General features: G+C 43.3%; 1 protein-coding gene across 1 annotated transcript in view; it reads left to right on the top strand.

Annotated features, from left to right (window-relative positions):
- The first annotated feature begins 236 nt into the window (after positions 1–236).
- Positions 237–21091, top strand: part of GATA5 (GATA binding protein 5) — a 36682-nt gene continuing 15827 nt past the window's right edge. Inside the window, exons 1-3 of the mRNA XM_066585825.1 lie at positions 237–319; positions 659–1273; positions 20022–20191. Coding sequence (XP_066441922.1) covers positions 781–1273; positions 20022–20191 — 663 coding nt within the window. The 5' untranslated portion in view covers positions 237–319; positions 659–780. The remainder of the gene's footprint in view (positions 320–658; positions 1274–20021; positions 20192–21091) is intronic.

Genomic DNA, 21091 nt, shown 5'->3' with positions numbered 1-21091 from the left:
CACATTAGTATTAGGTCTACAGCCTGGTGGTCAGCTGATCATGAATGCAGTGAGGTACACATCGGTAAGTTACCACCAGCAGCTGGGTACACTCAGGGCACACAGTAGACATCCATTGCCTGTTGCAGTCACCAATCCCCTGGGACACCAGGTGCTTCTCTGCACGTCACGTGACTCTGCCCATACAATCGCCCTGCAGTACATGTGGCAGTCAGTCAGCAGTCGCTCCCAGGTCAGCAGCAGAGACAGGAGGGGAACCAGCTGCAGCAGCAGTCCTGGGAGGCAGCCTGGAAGTATCCGCAGGAGTACTCGGAGCAGAGTGAGTATCTCTCCCCTCTCCTCCAGCCTGTATCTCAGCAGCTCTCCTCCTTATCTGACAGCCGGGTGGCATATCTGCAGGACGCTGCCTGCTATCTTCTATCGTCTTATCACTCTACAAATGTTTGCGCCGCATGCCCTCACTCCATGCAAGACTTCTCCCTCCTGCTTGTGCCCTCAGCGGTGCCCGTGGGCACAGGGCTGCTGCTCTGGTGCATTCCCTAGAATGCATACCTATATGTGCTCTATAGGTGTCCTCCATCCTGAGTGCCCCCCATCTCAGCCCCTCCCCCTCCCTGGCTGCAGAGTTGGGTTTCCTAACTTTTTCTCCTCCACACAGTTTACAGGTACTTCAGCTGTGGATGAAGCAGGACGTGGCCTCTGTCTAGAGCTGGATCATCATAACCACCATCACCCCCTGGGCAGGATCCGCTCCACTTTTTGGATATAAGAGGATAGACCATGTACCAGGGCCTGGCACTCACGTCTAACCACGGCCAGTCTGCCTACCCTCATGAATCTGCCAATTTCTTACACCCTTCTGCCAACCCTTACATGCAATCAGGACGTGTGCCCACTGTGCTGCAGCCCTTACCCTATCTGCAAAGCTGCGACAGTGCCCACCAGGGCCACCACCTGGGCAGCCACCCGGCCTGGACACAGGCGGCGAATGAGAACCATGCTTTTAATGCCAGCAGCCCGCACACACCCGCCGGCTTCTCCTACTCTCACAGTCCACCGGTGGCCAACAACGCTGGAAGGGAAGGGGCTTTCCAGAGCCCCCTGATGAGCAGGGAATATGGAAACGCACTGGTGCGATCGGGCTCTTACTCTACCCCTTATCCTTATGTCAGCCCCGAGATGCCACCCAGCTGGGCAGCGGGGCACTTTGACAGCAGCATGTTGCACAGCTTTCAGAGCAGACCGGGTTTACCTGGGAGACGATCCAGCCTGGGTGAGTATAAAGCAGGGGGCCGCTGAGCCCCCACCGGTCTATACATCATATAATAACTACTATGTAATAACTATACTACTAATGCAGGCCGGGGGCACAGGGGCAGCTGGTACACATAAATGCCCAGTTGTTGTTGCTCTTTCTATGTATTGTCCTTTGTATCTCTTGGATCATGTTAGTAGATGTATAGGGAGGTCGCAGTGCTCAGGCCTTGGGAGGGTCCGCATTGTTATATTAAGGACTGGACACTTTATACTCTGTTTATCTAGAAGGTTTATGTTGCACTTTGATCATTGTGTGACTGACTGACTGCTACTGAAACCGCAGGACACAGCAAGCCGGTTATTGTGTGCAGCCTGAAGTCATGAATGTGTAGTCAGCTCTAATAAACTGCAGATGCTACATAGATAAATATTACATTGATTGGTACTAGATAGAAAAAAATAGATAGATGACATACATAGACGATGGACAAATGTATTCGATTAATATAGATAGATTACATATATATTCGCTGGAGAAAGAAATGTAGTAAATACATATAGTTATTAATTAGTATAGATAATAATAATGGACAGGTTAAGGTGGGTAGACACGTAGATAGAAATATATGCACTATTTATAAATCTATATCTTCATTGAATAGATAGAAATTTGATAGAAATAGATATTTATTAGTGTAGATAGGTGTGAGGTAGATTATATATATATATATATACACACACACACACGTATATATATACACATATACATATACATAGACACACATTACAGAAATATTGTAGAAATACTGTAGTAAAAGAAGTTTGATAAATATTTTATGAATTAGTATAGATAGAAATATTGGACAATTTAATATAGACCGACAGATATGATACAGATAAATATGAAGCAGAAGGTGGATCAATAGAAATGTATATAGATTGCATATATATTCATTAGAGAAATAGAGGTTTGATAAATATAGTTATTTATTAGTATAGATAAAAATATTGAGGTAGATAGATGCATAGATATAAATATTAGATTTATAAATACAGTACACACACATATGAATATATACGTGTGTATCTATCTATCTATCTATATATACATTAAATAAATAGAAGTTTGCTAGATAAAAATAAGTATTCATTAGTATAGATAGACAGAAGTTTTAGGTTAATGTAGGTATTTATTTATTCTTATTGATTTACTACAATTTATACTTTATTCTTTAGCTTTCCCAGTTTCTCTTAAGTACATATATTATAAGAGTAGAACTATACATTATATTTATTTACAGCTATTATATATCAGTCTGGTAAAAAGTATAGATAGTTGAGAAAGGTTGAGGGGAACTGATTTACATCGAATAAAAATTGTAAATAAGAAAATGTTACAAAAACGATAACATTATAGCTAGTAGAGATACGGACATATGTGTGACATTATAAAACATAGCTGTACGAATATGGCAACATTCTGGTGCATATATATGTATGTGTGTGTGCTTATATCCGACTGCCGTATGTCTGTATAGCTCTCTAGTACTATATCACAGAGTGATTACTAATGAGTTGTATGATAACCTCTTTGCAATTGCATCTGACATTAGAGTGGAGATACTTGATATTTACTGCAGGGATGACAACAATCAGAGCAGATAATCTCCCCTGTCACACCTCTGACACTGGGATGATAGTGCTCCCTCATCCTCGTATCACAACGATATTCATATTCAATACTGGGAGGTGGATGTGTCAATAATATTATCAAGTATCGTCAGTGATAGGAATGGATGGTTCATTGATTGCATTACAGTAACAGTGCCATGCCTGATGCTAATAATGTAATAAATGATTGTTCTTACATTATTATTAGCCCGTGCTCTCAGATGTCAATATTAATAACAATAATAACAGCTCTAGAGATTCTCATTAATTACTGCTACTACTAGTGATATGTTATATTTGATTACATCAATAGTAATAATAATGTTATGGATGATGATCCTTACATATACATCCCCTGTACTCTCAGAAATGACTACTAGTGGAAATATGTGATGTATAATTACAACAATAGTGATAATAACCTTAGAGATTATCCATACAATATATCCTGTACTCCCAGGTGTTAATAACAAAAATTAATAGTTCTACATAATTATCTCATAAAATATAGGTACTTCTATTAGTACTGGTGTTGCTACTGCTAGTGATATATGATATATCATTACATCAATAATGATAATAACCTTGCAGATGATTATCCTTACAACATCCCTTGCACCCTCAGGTGTTAATAATAATAATAGCTCTAAATAATTATATTATAAGTTACAGGTACAACTATTAGTTATATATGATATATCATTACATTAATAATAATGTTAGAGATTATCATCCTTACATAAAAGTTCCTGTGCTCTCAGATGTTACTAATATTCATGGTAATATGTGATATATCATTACATCAATAGATATAATTAATAATCTTATAGATGATTAACCTTACAACATCCCCTGTATTGTCAGGTGTTAATAATAATAATAATAATAATAGCTCTAAATAATTATCTCATAAATTACAGCTATTAATATGTGATGTATAATTATATCAGCAGTAATAATAATGTTATAGATGATTATTCTTACATAACAGCCCCTGTGCTATCAGATACTGCTAATAATTGTAATAATAGCTCCAGATAATTATCTCATAAATTATAGTTACTGGTGCTGATACTACTGCTACTAATATGTGATATATCATTACATCGATAGTTATAGTACCATTCTAGATGATTATTCTTATATAAACGTCCTCTCTGCTCTCAGATGTTAATAAGAATTAGTAACAGCTCTAGAAAATAATCTTAAACTATAACTACTACTAATCATAATAATGTGATATGTAACCACAGTAATATTAATAATGTTACAGTCTCTTTGGAATTGATATGTTCCTTGTAGTAATAATAATGACAACGACACATTCAATAATTGGTTTTATTACTGTCAGTAAAATATTATAATGTCTAAATGCTGCTGATATCATTATTATTGCTAATATTATCTGTAACTGGGAAAAGTTAACAACAATAATACTTTTATCTTATTATTATGCCCCAAAAGTGGTATAAGACGAGCTCTAGATGACAGAATAAATAATAACTGTAATAAATAATTATCCTTGTACTTATTACAACAATAATAATAATAATAAATGTTTAACTCGTTAATACCGGTATCGAGCCGGACAACAGTCAAGGCAATTATTATTATTATCATCATCACAGTCAATATACTTAAATTTAGAGGAAATCTTAGCATACTGCTAATGAGAATATTAGTCATAAGAGTGATAAATAATAATTGAGACAAGCAGTAATAATTGCAATAGCAGTAATACTAATCATCTGTGGGATCCAGAATATAACCGGCCTCCCCTCTCCTGCTCCTGCTCCCCCTCTACTCTTATATATTGACCATAATAATTGGGATAAATAATAATTCATTGTCCAAGTTATGGCAGCGATGAGAATCCTTTCTGTGTACTTACATGTAATAATGCTTCATAGTGTTCCCATCCTATAATAATCGGGGTGATACATCTATTCTCTACTACTAGGCATGTTCTCTACACTGAAGCATTATCATTACAGCGGCAAATAATACTAATACTAATACTAATAAGTATTCTTATTATATCATGGCGATTCACATCCTCGTCTGTATCTCTCATAGTAATAAGAGGGAGAATTATCTAATATTTACTACTGTTGTCATTATTTATTCCACTCTTATTATGAAAATCCCATCCCTTCTATTATCATTTAGTAATATATATATATCAGCACGGGGAAGATCTCTTCATACATTACCTATATTTATATGTGTGTATCTCTCTCTCTCTCTCTCTCTCTCTCTCTCTCTCTCTCTCTCTCTATATATATATATATATATATATATATATATATACATACACACACAATATATATAGCAGTATACTAGCAGTGTAATGTGACTGGAATATATATATATATATATATATATATATATATATATATATATATATATATATATATATATATATATATATATATATATATATATATATATATTCCAGTCACATTACACTGCTAGTTTTGCTTTCAGAGGGAAGATAAATATGCAAAAGTGAATTGTAAATATATATATAAGATTGTGTCTATCCACAGTTGTAATGTTCTTCCAAAATCATGTCTGTCTGTCCCATCTATCTATCTCATATCTATCTATCTATCTATCTATCTATCTATCTATCTATCTATCTATCTATCTATCTATCTATCTATCTATCTATCTATCTATCTATCTATCTATCTATCTCCATCCATATATAAATGATGTGTGACCTGATATGATGATGCTGGCTGTATACTGTGGGCTCCCTTTGCAGGGACTACTTCCCCATCCTCCTCAGCCCCTGGCAATAGCAGTCATCCTCCAATATGTAGCAGTCAGGGCTCTGAACCTCCATCCTCTGTCAGTGACATAATTACATTGTAAGTAGGACACTTGTAGTTAAGTGACTGGGGAAATCTGACTGTCGGGTGGGCTGTGGGCTCTGGCTGCAGCTTCTCCCCAGGATCAGTCATGTGGAACTACAAATGCCAGCATGTCTCTTCTCAGAGTGCTGAGGTTGACTTGAATTATACTAGTAACCTCCTCATCATGCAGATATGATCATCCAGTGGTTCACCCCCCTGATGTACAGCCTGCTATAAAGCAGCAGAGCAGAGGATACAATGTATCAGTGGGGCAATAACATATTTATGTATCAGAGCTGAAACACTGCAGGGGTAGAGCCTCCATATACTGGATGAGTCCAGTCTCCTCCTGTGGGTGTATTTCCCTCCATATTGACCTGCACCCTCAACCTACACATATACATATATCTCTGTAAAAACAATTCAAGCACCTACACCAGGGGTGTCATACTCATTGTCACCTAGGGCCACATCAGTCTTAGGGAGGCTTCACACAAGTGTAATTTGCTGCATGCCAACTGCGAGACGCCATACAGCATATACGCAATGACAAAGCATATTTGCTACGTGCCGCCAATCGCCAAGCGATTTATGCGCATGTAAGACGCACTAAGAAAGAAAATGCTGCAATCATTCTTGTGCACGTATTTCATGCAATAGGTGTGATCAGTAACATGGGAGGCTATGGCAGATTGGTACAGCGTATTACGCATGCAAAACCCCCATGCGTAATATGCTGTCACCAAATGTTTATGTGAAGGAGCTCTAATGTTGCCTTCAAATGGCCAATCGCAATTATAATTTCAGCGGCTTCGTTCACAATTTACCACGAAATTGCAATTTTGCGCAATCGCCATTTTAACATTACAAGTCCCATAAACCCCTGGAGAAAAAAAAAACGGTGCGAATTTCGAAGTGAAAAAAAAAGTGTAGTGGGTAGTCACCCTGAATAAGAAGTGTATTTGCACATATAAAAATACGCTGGAGTATCCATAAAACAGGGCTGTAGGGCCACTCTCACACGAACGTTTTTTTCAGCGATTACCGCAGTGTTTTGAACGCCGCGGTAGAACGCTCCCATTGATTTCAATGGAGCCTCGCAGACATGCGCTCGGATTTTCAGGCGCGGCCTGTTCTATTTTTTGTGTTTAGCGCACCTCATCAATGATGGCGTGTGCTAAAGCTGCTGTCGGAGGCAAGAATGCTGCCTCCAAAAATGAAAGTAAAATCGCAGTGCTCTACCGGGGCTGTCTGTCAGAGTGGCCTAAGTGATTTTCGGTTGTGATAATACACTACGCTTATAAACGAGCCCAAATAGTGACCCCATAGTGGCTGCAGTAGTAACATTGACCCCCACAGTGGTCCCAGTAGTAATAGCGTCTCCTATACTGGCTCCAATAGTAATAGTGACCCACATAGTAGTCCCAATAGTAATAGTAACCCCCCTATTAGCCTCTGGCCGGGCAGCATGCCTACAGGTATTCCACTCTACCTGTAGCTCCCATCTTGCGGTAGTGCAGAGTTTGTGACCGCTGACCTCTCACCTCAGCGTCTGCGCTGCCTGCAGGACGGCGCACGCAGACACGGGAAGGGTGGGAGAAGATGGCGGTCACAGACTCTGTACTGCGGCAGGAGCGGAGCTACAGGCGGAATGAGCAAATTCCTGTTAGATTGATGCACAGTCAGCGGGGCGGATTCGGTCTGTGAGCCTTCTGTTTGACATGTGTGACCTGGAAGGAGTTGTCATTTTGCTGTGGAACGGGGCATGCAGTTCCATCTCAGGCAGATCTGTAAATGATGAGTTGTGGCGATTAGATGGACGGTCTTGTCACCGGAGGCCCTAAAAGTGGTTCCCCCCTTGGCCTATAAGAGGCTCTCGGAGGCTCCTTGTGTGTAGTGACCTCTTCTTCTGCTTGTAGAGCTTGTTGGCCACTAGACGCCTCTACGACGTAGAGAAGAGATGTCACCCCGTTACCAGAGTCTGAGAGGGGCACACAAGGTGACCGGGCCCAGGACCCCCCTACAGACCACCAGTAGAGAGGAGCGTCCGACCAGACTGTTGGGGGGTGTTGGGACCAGTGGATGTGTGAGGGCACACAAGGTGACCGGGCTCAGGATGCCCCCTACAGACCACCAGTAGAGAAGAGCGTCCGACCAGACTGTTGGGGGGTGTTGGGACCAGTGGATGTGAGGGAACACAAGGTGACCGAGCTCAGGACGCCCCCTACAGACCATCAGTAGAGAGGAGCATCTGACCAGACTGTTAGGAGGTGTTGGGACCAGTGGATGTGTGAGGGCACACAAGGTGACCGGGCTCAGGACCCCCCGACAGACCACCAGTAGAGAGGAGCGTCTGACCAGACTGTTAGGGGGTGTTGGGACCAGTGGTGCAGATATTTTCTGCAATGCATCTGCATTGTTTTGGAAAAATGACGTGGATTCCAAATCCGCAGCAGGTCTTTTTATGCTGCAGAATTTAACCCTTACTATACAAGGGTTAAATTCCGCAGCTGATCTGCAATGAAGAATGAGGACAAATCTGCAACATTTATCTGCGGATTTGGCCACCATGGATTTCCAGCATAATTGCTGCGAGTAGTCCTTTGTGGAATGCCCGCAGTGATTTTGCCACATGTGACGGTGGCCTGAGGCTTTGGCGCATATTCACACGTGCCGAAGTTGTAGCAGAATTTCTGTGAATCTCATCTGAATGTGGTTAGCTTTGGCGCAGCAGCAGGGGTTTCTGCAAAGTCACATTAAAATGTATTGGACAGTTACAGAACTTTCTGCAACAAATCTGTCTGGGGCGACTGGGCGAGTTTGGCTGTGTTGGGGGATCGCCGTGTAGCGCTGTGACCTCGTACCGCTATCGAACTCATTGGAGTCACATGTCGCTTGCAAAAAATTCATAGAGGATTATTTGAGACCGCAGTGTTGCGGTTAGTGCTCCCTGTGACTCACACTGCGACATCGACTTCAACAGCAGTGCGGGGTCACAGGGCTACACAGCGATCTTTTGTGGTGTGACCCCCATCATGGCCAAGGTTTCTATTTAGCCCTATCCTCGTTCCTGTAGGATGGTCTCTCCTAGTTACCCCCGACTGCCACAGAAGTGGTAGTTTAGTCACAGCTGGTGACCCACAGAACTTTATAAAGCCCCCATACCCCTCCAGATCACTATAACTCCCAGCCTGCCTTGCAGCACACGCTGAGTTGTATCGGTGAAGATCGCTACCTTCACACGCGGCGTCTGAGCTGTGAAATCTCTGTTTCTGCAGATGGTCAGAGTTCATCAGCTTAGCGGCATTGGCTGCAGTTTCAGGGCTCGCTCACATGGGGGACCTTAGTGCGCAAAGACTCTGTGCGCAAACAAAAATGTGGCTAACTGCGCAAAAAATTGTGTGAATGGAGGACTTTACTGCGCTGAAGTCCGGAGTTGTATCGGCGTTAAAAAACAACGCTGCTGAGCGACGGAAAAAACGCTGCTGTTCAGGAGTTTAGGGACGAGAGAGAGAGAACGCAGAACAGGCCCGAAGTCCATATAAAGTTTTCACTTTTCTAAGTGTCCTGCTGTCAGTTCCTGTTAGTCCCCGGCAGCGATGGAGGGAACCCCCAGGGCTTCCCTTCATCCCCGAGATGACACAATGCCTCTGGGTTTAGCAGACGCTGCTAATCTCCCTCCCCCTCCCTTTTACCTATAGGAGTCTATGGACGCTCCTGCGCTTTGCGCGCCACAGTTAGGTCAAGACATATTTTTGAGCTGCATGGCGTTTCAGTCGCTGATGTCACATCTTTTAGGTGCGATTTTATTTATTTTTTCCATAGGGAACCATTGGTTCTAATTTTTTGCGCGGTAAGTTAGCTGTGAAATTCCCTCGTGTGAACGGGCCTTTATGTTGCGGATTTTGTGTATATAGATGTATTTTTAGGTGCGGATTGTGTTGTGTTTTTGGGATCCGGTCGCGGTCGTTCCTGCACTGCAGTCGCACTGGCAAACGTTACTTTCAGACATCAACAAACGCAGATTTCACAGAAGATCCAGCCCGTTTACGCAGCGGAAGCACTTCGAAATCCACAGCAAAAGTGAATGCAGATTCTTTTGCAGTTTTTGAAGTTCTCCATTGATCTCTATGGCAAGAATCCACTGCAGTTCTGCAACATAAATAGACATGCTGCGGATTAGTTATCCATGGCACTTTCTGAACTTCTGGCGTTTAACATTGCGAGGATGAAGGGAGTCCCCCAGTGCAGATTCTCTATATGCCTGCGGTAGGGGACTGCTTTAATTCCTGCAGGGACTCCCTTCATGCCTGCAGTGGGGGAATCCATTCATCCCTGCGAGGGACTCTCTTCATCTCCACGGGGTCTCCCTTCATCCCTGCGGCGGGGGATTGCCTTCATCCCCGCAGGGACTCCCTTTATCTCGACAAGGACTCCATCCCTGTGGTGGGGGACTGCCTTCATCCTTGTAGGGACTCCCTTTATCCCTGTGATAGGGGATTCCCTTCATCCACACAGGGTCTGCCTTCATTTTCTGGCGGTCGAGGGATTTCGGGGCTGCGATGTCAGTGCACTGCAGCCAGCCGGGTAAAATCGTGAAAAATAGCCGTGTCTTGGTTGTGGCTGTCTTTCGTTCACACGATTTAACACTCTGATAGCCATGATTTTTTAGCACGGCTATTGGAGCGCTAAAATGACGTTCGTGTGAAAGAGGCCTAAGGGTGCCCTCATGCAGGCTGGATTTAGTCCTCACAGACATTTCTGCGTCACCATGTTATCCGGATGGGGCTTAACTTCTGCGCCACCTAAAATAACTGCGTCTTTACTTCAAAACTGCAAGATTAAATTCTGCAGCAGAAAGCGTTCTGCGGGATTAAGGGCGTCTTACGGATTGTTGGGGGTTTCCAATATACTAATATAATATGATATAAAATCTGCAGAAAAAAATGTAAGAAATTCCGCAGTTTGGCCGTTTTTACACGGCTGAGAAAATAAAGCGAGATTTGTGTGTTGCAAAATGCACGAATATGAACCCCATTCTTGAGCGCTTTTTCCTGATGCAATGCGGGAAACAAACTTTCCTATCCTTGGGCGTGCCCTTGCATCGCCCATTGCCCTCAGCGCCGCTGCGGCAGCATCGCAGCATGTCGCATGATGTGTGATGCGAGGTTTCTCAATTGAAAATAATGAGAGAAACTCCATGACCCTCCGCTGCGGCCGCAGGCGCGGCGGAGGACCACTAACTCCCCGGAGTGATGCAAGGCGGTATTGATATAAAAACGCCTAACATGTGCGGGAAAATCGCATGTTGGCGAGCGACCCAATAAGACGCTCACCCATGTGCAGTTAGCCGAAGATGGCGCAAGACCAAGCTTTGGGCGCAGCGTATAAAATCGGTGAGCCTGTCTGACAGATGGGCTCACCGTGGAGGATCGCGGGATGCCACAATTTGAGTCCCACAAGCAGAGAATCGCTATGATTCTCCGCTCGTGGACAGTCCAATGCAATGGAAAGCGTGCATTGCGTTATTCGCAGACGGATTTTTGCCGCGAGTAACACAATGCACCATCATCCGTGGAGCCCTCACTGTCTTCGTGCTGCCTGGATCTTGTTCTGCAGCTGAAAACTTGGCTTGATTTGACAGGTGAAGATAAGGGAATGGCTGCAGCGCCGTTATCAGTAAGCGATCGCTCCACGGGAGTAATTGACCCTAAATATTAGTAATGTCAAAGCCATCGCAGAGAAGGCTGCAGCCAACGGCCGGGTTCAATCACCACGATTTATACAATCGCCATTATCAGCAATCGCCTTATTATTCAGCTCACTGTTGGCAAATTAAACGGAAGCAGCTGGAAGTTTCTCATTAATCCGCCGTCAAACCGCAGGAGTAGTTGTGCAGGGATGATGGGGGTTGTATTACTGTATGGGGCGAGAGTCGTCTTACACAGTTTATTCTGGATGAATTATATAAATGATTGCATCTTTACTCACGTCTAGAAATGTGAGTGTAAAATCCGTAAATCTGTTGAAATCCCCGCCCCCATTTGTAAACCCCACCCCCTTTCTTTGGAAAAGTGGAATTACGCTGCATGATTAAGCCAAATCTGCAGCTGCGCAATTGTATGTCATGTCTGCGGAATGAGATGCAGAATTGCAGGCAGGTTTTAAGCCATGTCCAATGACATTTCCGAATTTGGCGTGGTTCGCTGTGCGTCGTGCGGCCTATTCTTTCCTGCTTTAAAAGTCCCTCGGGAACCTTTCACGTGGCGGAATATTTCCGCAACACACAGTAGAATTTGCCACGCCGGAAATTCTGTTTGTCTTAGAGTTTGTTCACACGGCGGAATTAACCGCGCCATTTTCCGCAAGAATTCCACTTTAAAAAATCTCATCAAAATCCCCCCTTTTTTGCGCAGATCCGCCATGTTAGCGGGCAAAACTCGTGTGCGGAATTCCCATCACATGTCGCTTCTTTAGCTTCTGCATTGGAATTCCACACTCGGATTTTGCTCATTGGCAGGACAAATTCGGCATGCGTAGCCGCAACATAAACTGTGCGAAAAGCCGTGGATTTGGTCGCGTTTCTTAAAGTGGAACTAATATTGAAAACTCCGCAATGAATTCCGCGGTGAGACCGGCCCCGAATGTGCATTTTGATGTGGAAATGTCGCAGAATCCTGCCATTTTCAATTCTGCATCAAAATCAGCATATTTAGGACACGCTTACACGGGCCACGAACGCGGCGGACATTCCGCAACGCAGTACTGCAATAATTCAACTGTAAGCCAGACGTAGTTGTGCGCACAATTTGCACGCACAGGGACTAAAACTCATTGTGCACAAAAAAAAAAAATGACAGCATACTCTATTTTAGGTCTCTGGCAGACGAGCGCAGGCGTATATATGCTTACGAGAGCGTGACGTTATTACGCTGTGAAGGGCGCGCTATCACGTGGAATACACCAGCGGCGTGATTGAAGCAATTGTCCCTGGTGTTATTGATCAACACTTGAGATATTGTACAGTTTGGTGTGCGGCTTCATGCTGACGGCGAGCACATTTGACTCCCATGGTGCCTTGGATGCAGAAAAGCGCACAAAAATAGCGCATGTTGCATATATTTTCACACACGTGAAAATAAAGCACAAAAATGCTGAATGGGAAAGAACCCATTGAAATCAATGGATCGCATTGTCTGCGGTTTGGATGAGCGATTTTATGTGCAAAATCGCCCGTCTGCAGGACCCTTAATGTATATTTGTGCACCAAAGAGCTTGCATCTGTAAGCGAAAATCATCTGGCGGTCCAACGGTAAGCGTAGAAACAGCGGAGATTCACATGAAGTCCTCAGAAATCCACAGTCACGGTCTACGTGGAGCGTCCAGGCGACTCCGCCGCGGTGAATGCGTTCTGCGCTATAACCTGCAGGAAGGTGTGCGGCCCCTTCTTACTACATGAGGAAACTATCTGGGAGATCTCGTACCTGGATGCTACAGATATGGTGCCTGCCGCAACCGGAACAGAAAATCCCACCAGGATCCCCCACCGCCCCATTGTCACAATGAGGTCAGAAGTGAGTGGCGACCACCATACAGATGGATCGGCCGTGCAGGTGGTGACTATGGTGAACGTCTTCCTCAGTCTCCACGTTCCCGGACCTTACACCTTGTGATTAGAGTCTACATCCCCCTTACAGCCCACTATGATCTGCGGCATCCCAGAAGTCATTGCATCCGTCAGTCAGGATCTGCTACAACATGTATGGCAAGAACTTGACTACAGGCTCCATGTGAGTCCGGTGACAAAGGGGTCACACTGATCACCGCTGATGGGGAAAACATTCTTGATGTTGTGCAACAAAACTTTTTGAGATTCTGTTTCCATTGATATAAAACTTTTGTATCGGAGAGTCATTTACAAAAGTTCTGAGGGGTCACAGCGGGGGGATCATCTGTAATAACTCCGTACTTTCCATAAGTCCACTTTCCCATTAGTTCTGGCGGTGTGGCACCATTATACCTTTCATTACAGCCAGCCAACAATAAATCTCCATTTATCCATCAGCGACCGGTCCATTGGCCCTGTATGGCTATACTGTCTGCCTGCATCAAAGTGACCCTTCCACATCCTCCTTTATCTCCTCGGTCGGGGTCTTCCTCAGACAGCAGGATGCTCGCCGCTCCTTAGATTGCCCCCTCCTCTTCCTCCCACTCGCAGGGTCTGTCATTTGTCAGCTGCAGAGCCGGGGTGATAGATTTGTATTGTAGGAGCTCACCAAAAACTGTCCTGAACCCTGAGCTGTGAGCCATAAGCCTTCCATCAGCCCCCCGCCTGCCTGTCGCCAGCAGACAGCATGGAAAACTATGTGATGGAGTTCAGGAAAGTTTCCAAAGCCCCCCCCCCCCCCCCCCTCCTTTTATCATCCTACAATAACATTGAACTAATCATTTATTGTCCGGCTCTGTGGGGACTTCTGGGGAAAAGTTTTTACGTCTTGCGGTGCAAAGGGGTTAATCTTTTTTCAGGTCTGCATTGCAAGGGGTTAACAAGACTGCATTCAATCCATCTTCATGTGCCCCCCCCCCCCTCTGGAAATTCACCCTTGTGCCAGTGGGGCGCTATGTATCACTCACACAAATTAATAGATGTTAGCGTGTGCCGGGCTCGGCGGCTTACGGAACGCGCCAGATCTGGTCCCCTATACATTAGAGTCCGCTCACCGCCAGCACACCCAAAGAGTCATTACGGCATTTAACATTAAGCGGAGTGCAGCTGAAATGTGACAAAAGTGTAAATGTGGCGGTAAGCGAGAAGGCCAGATCAGAAAACAGCGCCGCTTATTAACCCCTTGGTGACGGCCAATTCGCCTTTTTATTGACCTCACTAATGGACTTTAAACCTGCACATACATCTAGATGGATTGGCTGACCACTGACAGCCAGGCTCCGGCTCTAGCTGCCAGGAAACCTTAACCCCTTACATACCATAACCAATAGCAACTGCAGCAGATAACAGGGGGAGGGAGTCCTCCATCGCCACCCTATAGTGCAATCGCAAAGTAGCAATGAGTTCGCATGGCAGTCGTAAGCCGGACTCCATGTTTGCCGTGTTAAGCAGCCAATTAGGCTCTGCCTCCTGCGCAGTTTAAGGGCTCCTTCACACAGACATATTTACGCAATGCTAAAATGGCGTGCGCAAACGGCAAAAAATCGATCCTATGGGTATCAAAGGGTTCATTCTCATTCACCCTTTTTTGTGCGCGCATTTCCCACACTCTCAGCTCTGTTTTTTGCGCAATTGTGCACCAAAGATCCTCATAGAAGTCTGTGAGAGGTATGTAAATGCGCTCGCAACGTGAACAAAAGTGCGCAATTCAGTGAAAAAAACACGTAGACCTCATTAGGTTAAATGGCCATTATAATCAGGGCGGGGGTGCTGCACGTGCGTGTGAACATACCCTGCGTGCGCAAAAAAAACTACAGTACTATGTGCAGACACGGGGACAATTAAATGTTCGTAGCTCAAATACGTTGCGCTGAAGTGCGCGCAATTGCGCGTACGCTCCTACGAAGGAGTCCTTAGGGCTCAGACTAATTTTACACGGGCGAGTGTGATATCGGGCTGTGAATCTCGACCTGATTTCGCCAACGGGTGACGTCCCCGCGGATGAATGGCGTTTTTGTGTTAAAAATGCTTCACATCACCTCAGGGAAGTGTTCATTGGGAGACATCACACTTATGCGTATGCTCGGCGTGTATGCTGCCATCTTTTTTGCACATGTATTTTGACCAATATGTGTGAGTGGCAACATGGCACCCCCACCCGCGAAGTGTAATCGGATTTCGACAGCACATTATATGGACCTCGTACAGCTGACAACAAGTTATGCTGCTTCCAATGTGACAATGTTAGTCGCTTGGTCCTTAAGGCACAAAATAGGCCGGTCACTAAGGGGTTAAACATTAACCCGCACAGTTATGTCACTTGTAGCGTCAAACAAGGCGACCTGAAGTCAAACAGAGCCGGGAACATTCCCATGTCACACAATGATCCATCATCCGCTGATGGTTTATGGAGCAGCGCTCTGCCATACAGCATTCATTCTCCAGCCAACTCTGCGGCCTGTTTCCCCGGTGGGTGCTGGGGGGCGGGGGGGGGGGGGGGGGGTTGGGGTTCTTCGCTCCCCGAGCATTTCTCCACCCTCGAATAATATTGTGATAGTGGCTTTACAATTACTTTTCTGGTGCCGGAGTTATTTATGATTTCATTAAAGCTGCAGCAGAACTGCAGCCCGGAGCCTCCGGATAATTGTAGAGAGAATAGTCCGAATGTCTGTGTTGTTCTGTCTACCTGTCCTACAGATGTAGCAATGGTTAATCCTGGCAGCTCCATTCACAGCATTGTACATCTATCATCTATCTATCTCTCTCTCTCATATCTATCTCATATCTATCTATCTTCTATCTATCCCATATCTATCTATCTATCTGTCTATCTATCCCATATCTATCTATCTATCTATCTCCTATCTATCTATCTATCTATCTCATATCTATCTATCTCATATCTATCTATCTCATATCTATCTATCTCATATCTATCTATCTATCTCATATCTATCTATCTCATATCTATCTATCTATCTCATATCTATCTATCATCTATCTCATATCTATCTATCTATCTATCTCATATCTATCTATCTATCTATCTCATATCTATCTATCATCTATCTCATATCTATCTATCTATCTATCTCATATCTATCTATCTATCTATCTATCTCATATCTATCTATCATCTATCTCATATCTATCTATCTATCTATCTATCTATCTATCTATCTATCTATCTATGTCCTATCTATCTATCTATCTATCTCACATCTATCTATCTATCTCATATCTATCTATCTATCTCATATCTATCTATCTATCTATCTATCTATCTATCTATCTATCTATCTATCTATCTGTCTCATATCTATCTATCTATCTATCTATCTATCTATCTATCTCCTATCTATCTATCTATCTATCTCATATCTATCTATCTCATATCTATCTATCTCATATCTATCTATCTCATATCTATCTATCTATCTCATATCTATCTATCTCATATCTATCTATCTATCTCATATCTATCTATCATCTATCTCATATCTATCTATCTATCTATCTCATATCTATCTATCTATCTATCTATCTCATATCTATCTATCATCTATCTCATATCTATCTATCTATCTATCTCATATCTATCTATCTATCTATCTATCTCATATCTATCTATCATCTATCTCATATCTATCTATCTATCTATTTATCTATCTATCTATCTATCTATCTATCTATGTCCTATCTATCTATCTATCTATCTCACATCTATCTATCTATCTCATATCTATCTATCTATCTCATATCTATCTATCTATCTATCTATCTATCTGTCTCATATCTATCTATCTATCTATCTATCTATCTCCTATCTATCTATCTATCTATCTCATATCTATCTATCTTATATCTATCTATCTATCTTATATCTATCTATCTATGTCATATCTATCTATCTATTTATTATATCTATCTATCTGTCTATCTATCTATCTCATATCTATCTATCTATCTCCTATCTATCTATCTTATATCTATCTATGTCACATCTATCTATCTATCTATGTCATATCTATCTATCTATTTATGTTATATCTATCTATCTATCTATCTTATATCTATCTATGTCATATCTATCTATCTATCTATCTATCTATCTAATTAGTATGGGCTTCAGCGATTTCTGTAGACCATATTTAGTCATTGTATCTGCATGCCTTACACTATCAAATGTAGCTAATATATACACATGCTACATTATGTAATCATTCATCAGTACTAAACTTTCACAATGATTTGCTACTTTTCCACTGCCATAGGGTGTAACTTCAGGTGTTGCCTCCGGTGATTGGACAACCACACATTTTTTGTTCTACTTTGCACTATTAATAAAGATAACACTGAGCTGGTCCCTCAGAAAGCGGACAATAGTGACTTCACACAGTTGATGTCTCTTGTTCTTTCTCGATGATCACCACTAGATCCCGGTAGCCTTATTGCCAGTTCTAAATTTAATGGAGTACCAACAAGTTGCTGTTATTTATCATTAGTCTCCAGTATTGGATTCTTATTTATTTTAAAGGACCATTAATTCCGCGAGTTAAACTACATGACATAAATGACGGGAACGATAAACATCCACTAAATTAGTGTTTCTCAACTCCAGTCCTCACAGGTCATGCTTTAAGGATTTCCTCAGTGTTGCACAGGTGATGTAATTATTGTAAGTGCCTCAGACATTGCCACAGGCACTGGCGTAACTATAGGGGATGCAGTTGTACCCGGGCCCAGGAGCCTTAGGGGGCCCATAAGGCCTCTCTTCTCCATATAGGGACCCCAGTACTATGAATAAAGCATTATAGTTGGGGGCCCGGTTACAAGTTTTGCATTGGGGCCAAGGAGCTTCAAGTTATGCCTTTGCGTTAAGGGGTGAAGACAAGTTGGGGGGCCCCAAGATAAACTTTGAGCCTTTAGCTATACCCCTGCTCTCTATAGGATATCCTAAAACAACAGGACCTGTTGGGGGGCAACGAGGACTGGAATTGAGAAACACTGTGACTAAATGACTGACAAACTGATCTGGAGGGAGAGAGGACCCTTCCCGCGAGGGCTTACAGTGTACAGGGAAGGAGTCAGTAGATGAGGGTAGAAGGTCTTGTGGTGGCAGCAGCGTTACTGTAGGTTGTAGACTTGTCTGAAGAGGAGGGTTTTCAGGTTCCTTTTGAAGCTTTCCCAGGTGGTTGAGAGTCTGATGGGTCACGGAGCGGGTTCCACAGTATAGGTGAAGCACGGAAGAAATCATGGAGATGATTATGTGAGGAGCACACTGGGGGCGAGCAGAGAAGACCGGAGGTTACATGTGGCGAGGTATCAGGAGATCAGGTTGGAGATGTATGGAAGGGGCAGGTTGTGAACGGCCTTGTATGTCATTGATAATAACGTGGACTGGGTTCTCTGGGTAACAGGCTGCCAGTGAAGGGATTGGCAGAGGGGAGAGGCAAGAAAGTAACGGGTGGATAAACGGGGCAGCAACGTTGAGGATGGATTGGAGGAGTGGAAGTACATTGGATAGGAGGCCACTGAGAAGGATGTTGCAGTAGTCTAGTCGGGAGATGATGAGGGCATGCACTAGCATTTTGTTGACTCAGGGTTCAGTAAAGATCATATCCGAAAGATGCTTTTGAGCTGGAGGCGGCAGAAGGTGGCGAGGGGTTGCACGTGCGGTTTGAAGGAGCCGGCAGAATCAAATGTTACACCAAGGCAAGGACTTGAGGGACCGGTGAAAGAGTGGAGCCATAGTACTAAGAGATGATGTTTTACTGTCAGATTGAATCATTCAGTCCATTCATGATTGGGCCGATCTGTACATCCAGTCATATTACTCACAGCAGAGCTCTGCTACTCCTCATCCTATTTACATGCCAGTAATTGTGACCATACGGTCGGTTTCAGTGAACTTAACGCAGATACGTTGTAGGATCCATTTTACGGCCATAACACATGGATGGACCTCCTTCTGATGTTACCTGGAGTTAAGTGTTCGGGTTTTGTGCATAATCATATTTACAGGGATTGGACCATAATTGACTTATATTCCCTATTCATAGGAGAACTGATAAAAGTCTGATCAGTTGGGGTCTCACCGTTGAGATGCCCACTAATTCCAGATTCATTCAATCTGACATCACTATGGAAGGTACTGCAAGCCTGCAGTGGAGAGAAGAGGGGGGCATATTACCTCATTCTCTGGATCGATTAAACCTTTATTCCCTATCCTGTGAATAGGTGATAAAAGTTGATTTTGGTACAACCATACACCATACACAGTAGACAAATCAGCCAAACCCAATGATTTCAGTGGGTCCACCCGATTATCTAATGTGCATGGAGGCCTAACTCTCCCCTGAGGACAAATGTTGGAAGAAATAGGAATCAAGCAATTACATTTCAACATGGGCGATATTTAGTTCTCTGGAGATAAGCCGCTGCCGGAGATGTCTGGCAGCAGCGTTCTCCAATGGGGTATTATGCAAGATAGCTGTTGGCTGAACAATTATGTGATGTATATTGGCGGCCATATTACTAATTGTAAAACACCTCCCCATCCACAGAATACTTTGAAGATTTTCATGCAGAGGGAAGAGAATGCGTCAACTGTGGAGCCATGTCCACCCCTCTGTGGAGACGGGATGGCACCGGACACTACCTGTGTAACGCCTGCGGATTGTACCATAAAATGAATGGAATCAACCGACCTCTCATCAAGCCCCAGAAAAGACTGGTAAGAGACGTTCTTCACTTAAAGGCTATGTTCACCTTTGTACTATTTTCTTTTTTTTTTTGTGATCAGTGTGTCTTTGGACATGAAGACTTTTTGTAATTGGTTTTCATTAAAAAAAATCTGATTATTTGATTTCTGTGCTTGGAGACTGGAGGACTGAAATTCTAACAAATTCCATCAGAGTAAACTGACAGATTGTTTCTCAGCTCCTCTCCTAGCCTTCTCCCCTGTCAGATCAAGAGGACAGAGAGCAGAGCAGAGAAAACTACTACTACAGAGGGCTGTACGACAGTGCTAAGGGATGGTGAAGGAGATCAGGAGCTCTTACCAACAGTGAGGGGGAACAGGTCCAGCAGCTCAGAAAGACGATGAGATAGTAGAGATAGCTGTGTAGTATTGAGTGGGTGTGGTTATATTACACAGTCTCTAAAAAAGAAGAAGAGAGGAGGAGCTAAGCTTGTGCACCTTTATGAGAGGGATCAGCTGATCAGTGCTGAGAATGCCCCAAGCCAGAAATTTGAATGTAGGAGAACCTACAAACCAAGTATGAGGCTTTCTTAATACACCAATAGGAAAAACTCATTGTAAAAAAAACCAAATAGATAAGTGTATATTTTTTTCTGCAGGGACTTAGTAAGACATGTGTGCTTTGATTTTTCATACACAATGGTTTCTATTGCCTTTAAGTTACTTATTAAGGTTTTGCCATCTAAAGCTGGGGTCTTCAACCTATGACTCCCCAACTGTTGCAAAACTACAACTCCCATGGCCTGACAGACTTGGTTCATGGCTTATATTCCATACATGATTTTGTGAAGTACTTCAGAATAAAAACAGCTTTGCCTTATGTCCCAAACACTGGCCTCTGCTCTATGATGTCCATATGCCCTAATTGTGCAT

Source organism: Eleutherodactylus coqui, chromosome 13 (genome assembly GCF_035609145.1).
Source record: "Eleutherodactylus coqui strain aEleCoq1 chromosome 13, aEleCoq1.hap1, whole genome shotgun sequence".
In the NCBI taxonomy this organism is placed as follows: domain Eukaryota; kingdom Metazoa; phylum Chordata; class Amphibia; order Anura; family Eleutherodactylidae; genus Eleutherodactylus; species Eleutherodactylus coqui.
The sequence above is the reverse complement of the archived record's forward strand: the minus strand, read 5'-3'. Positions and strand labels throughout refer to the sequence as shown.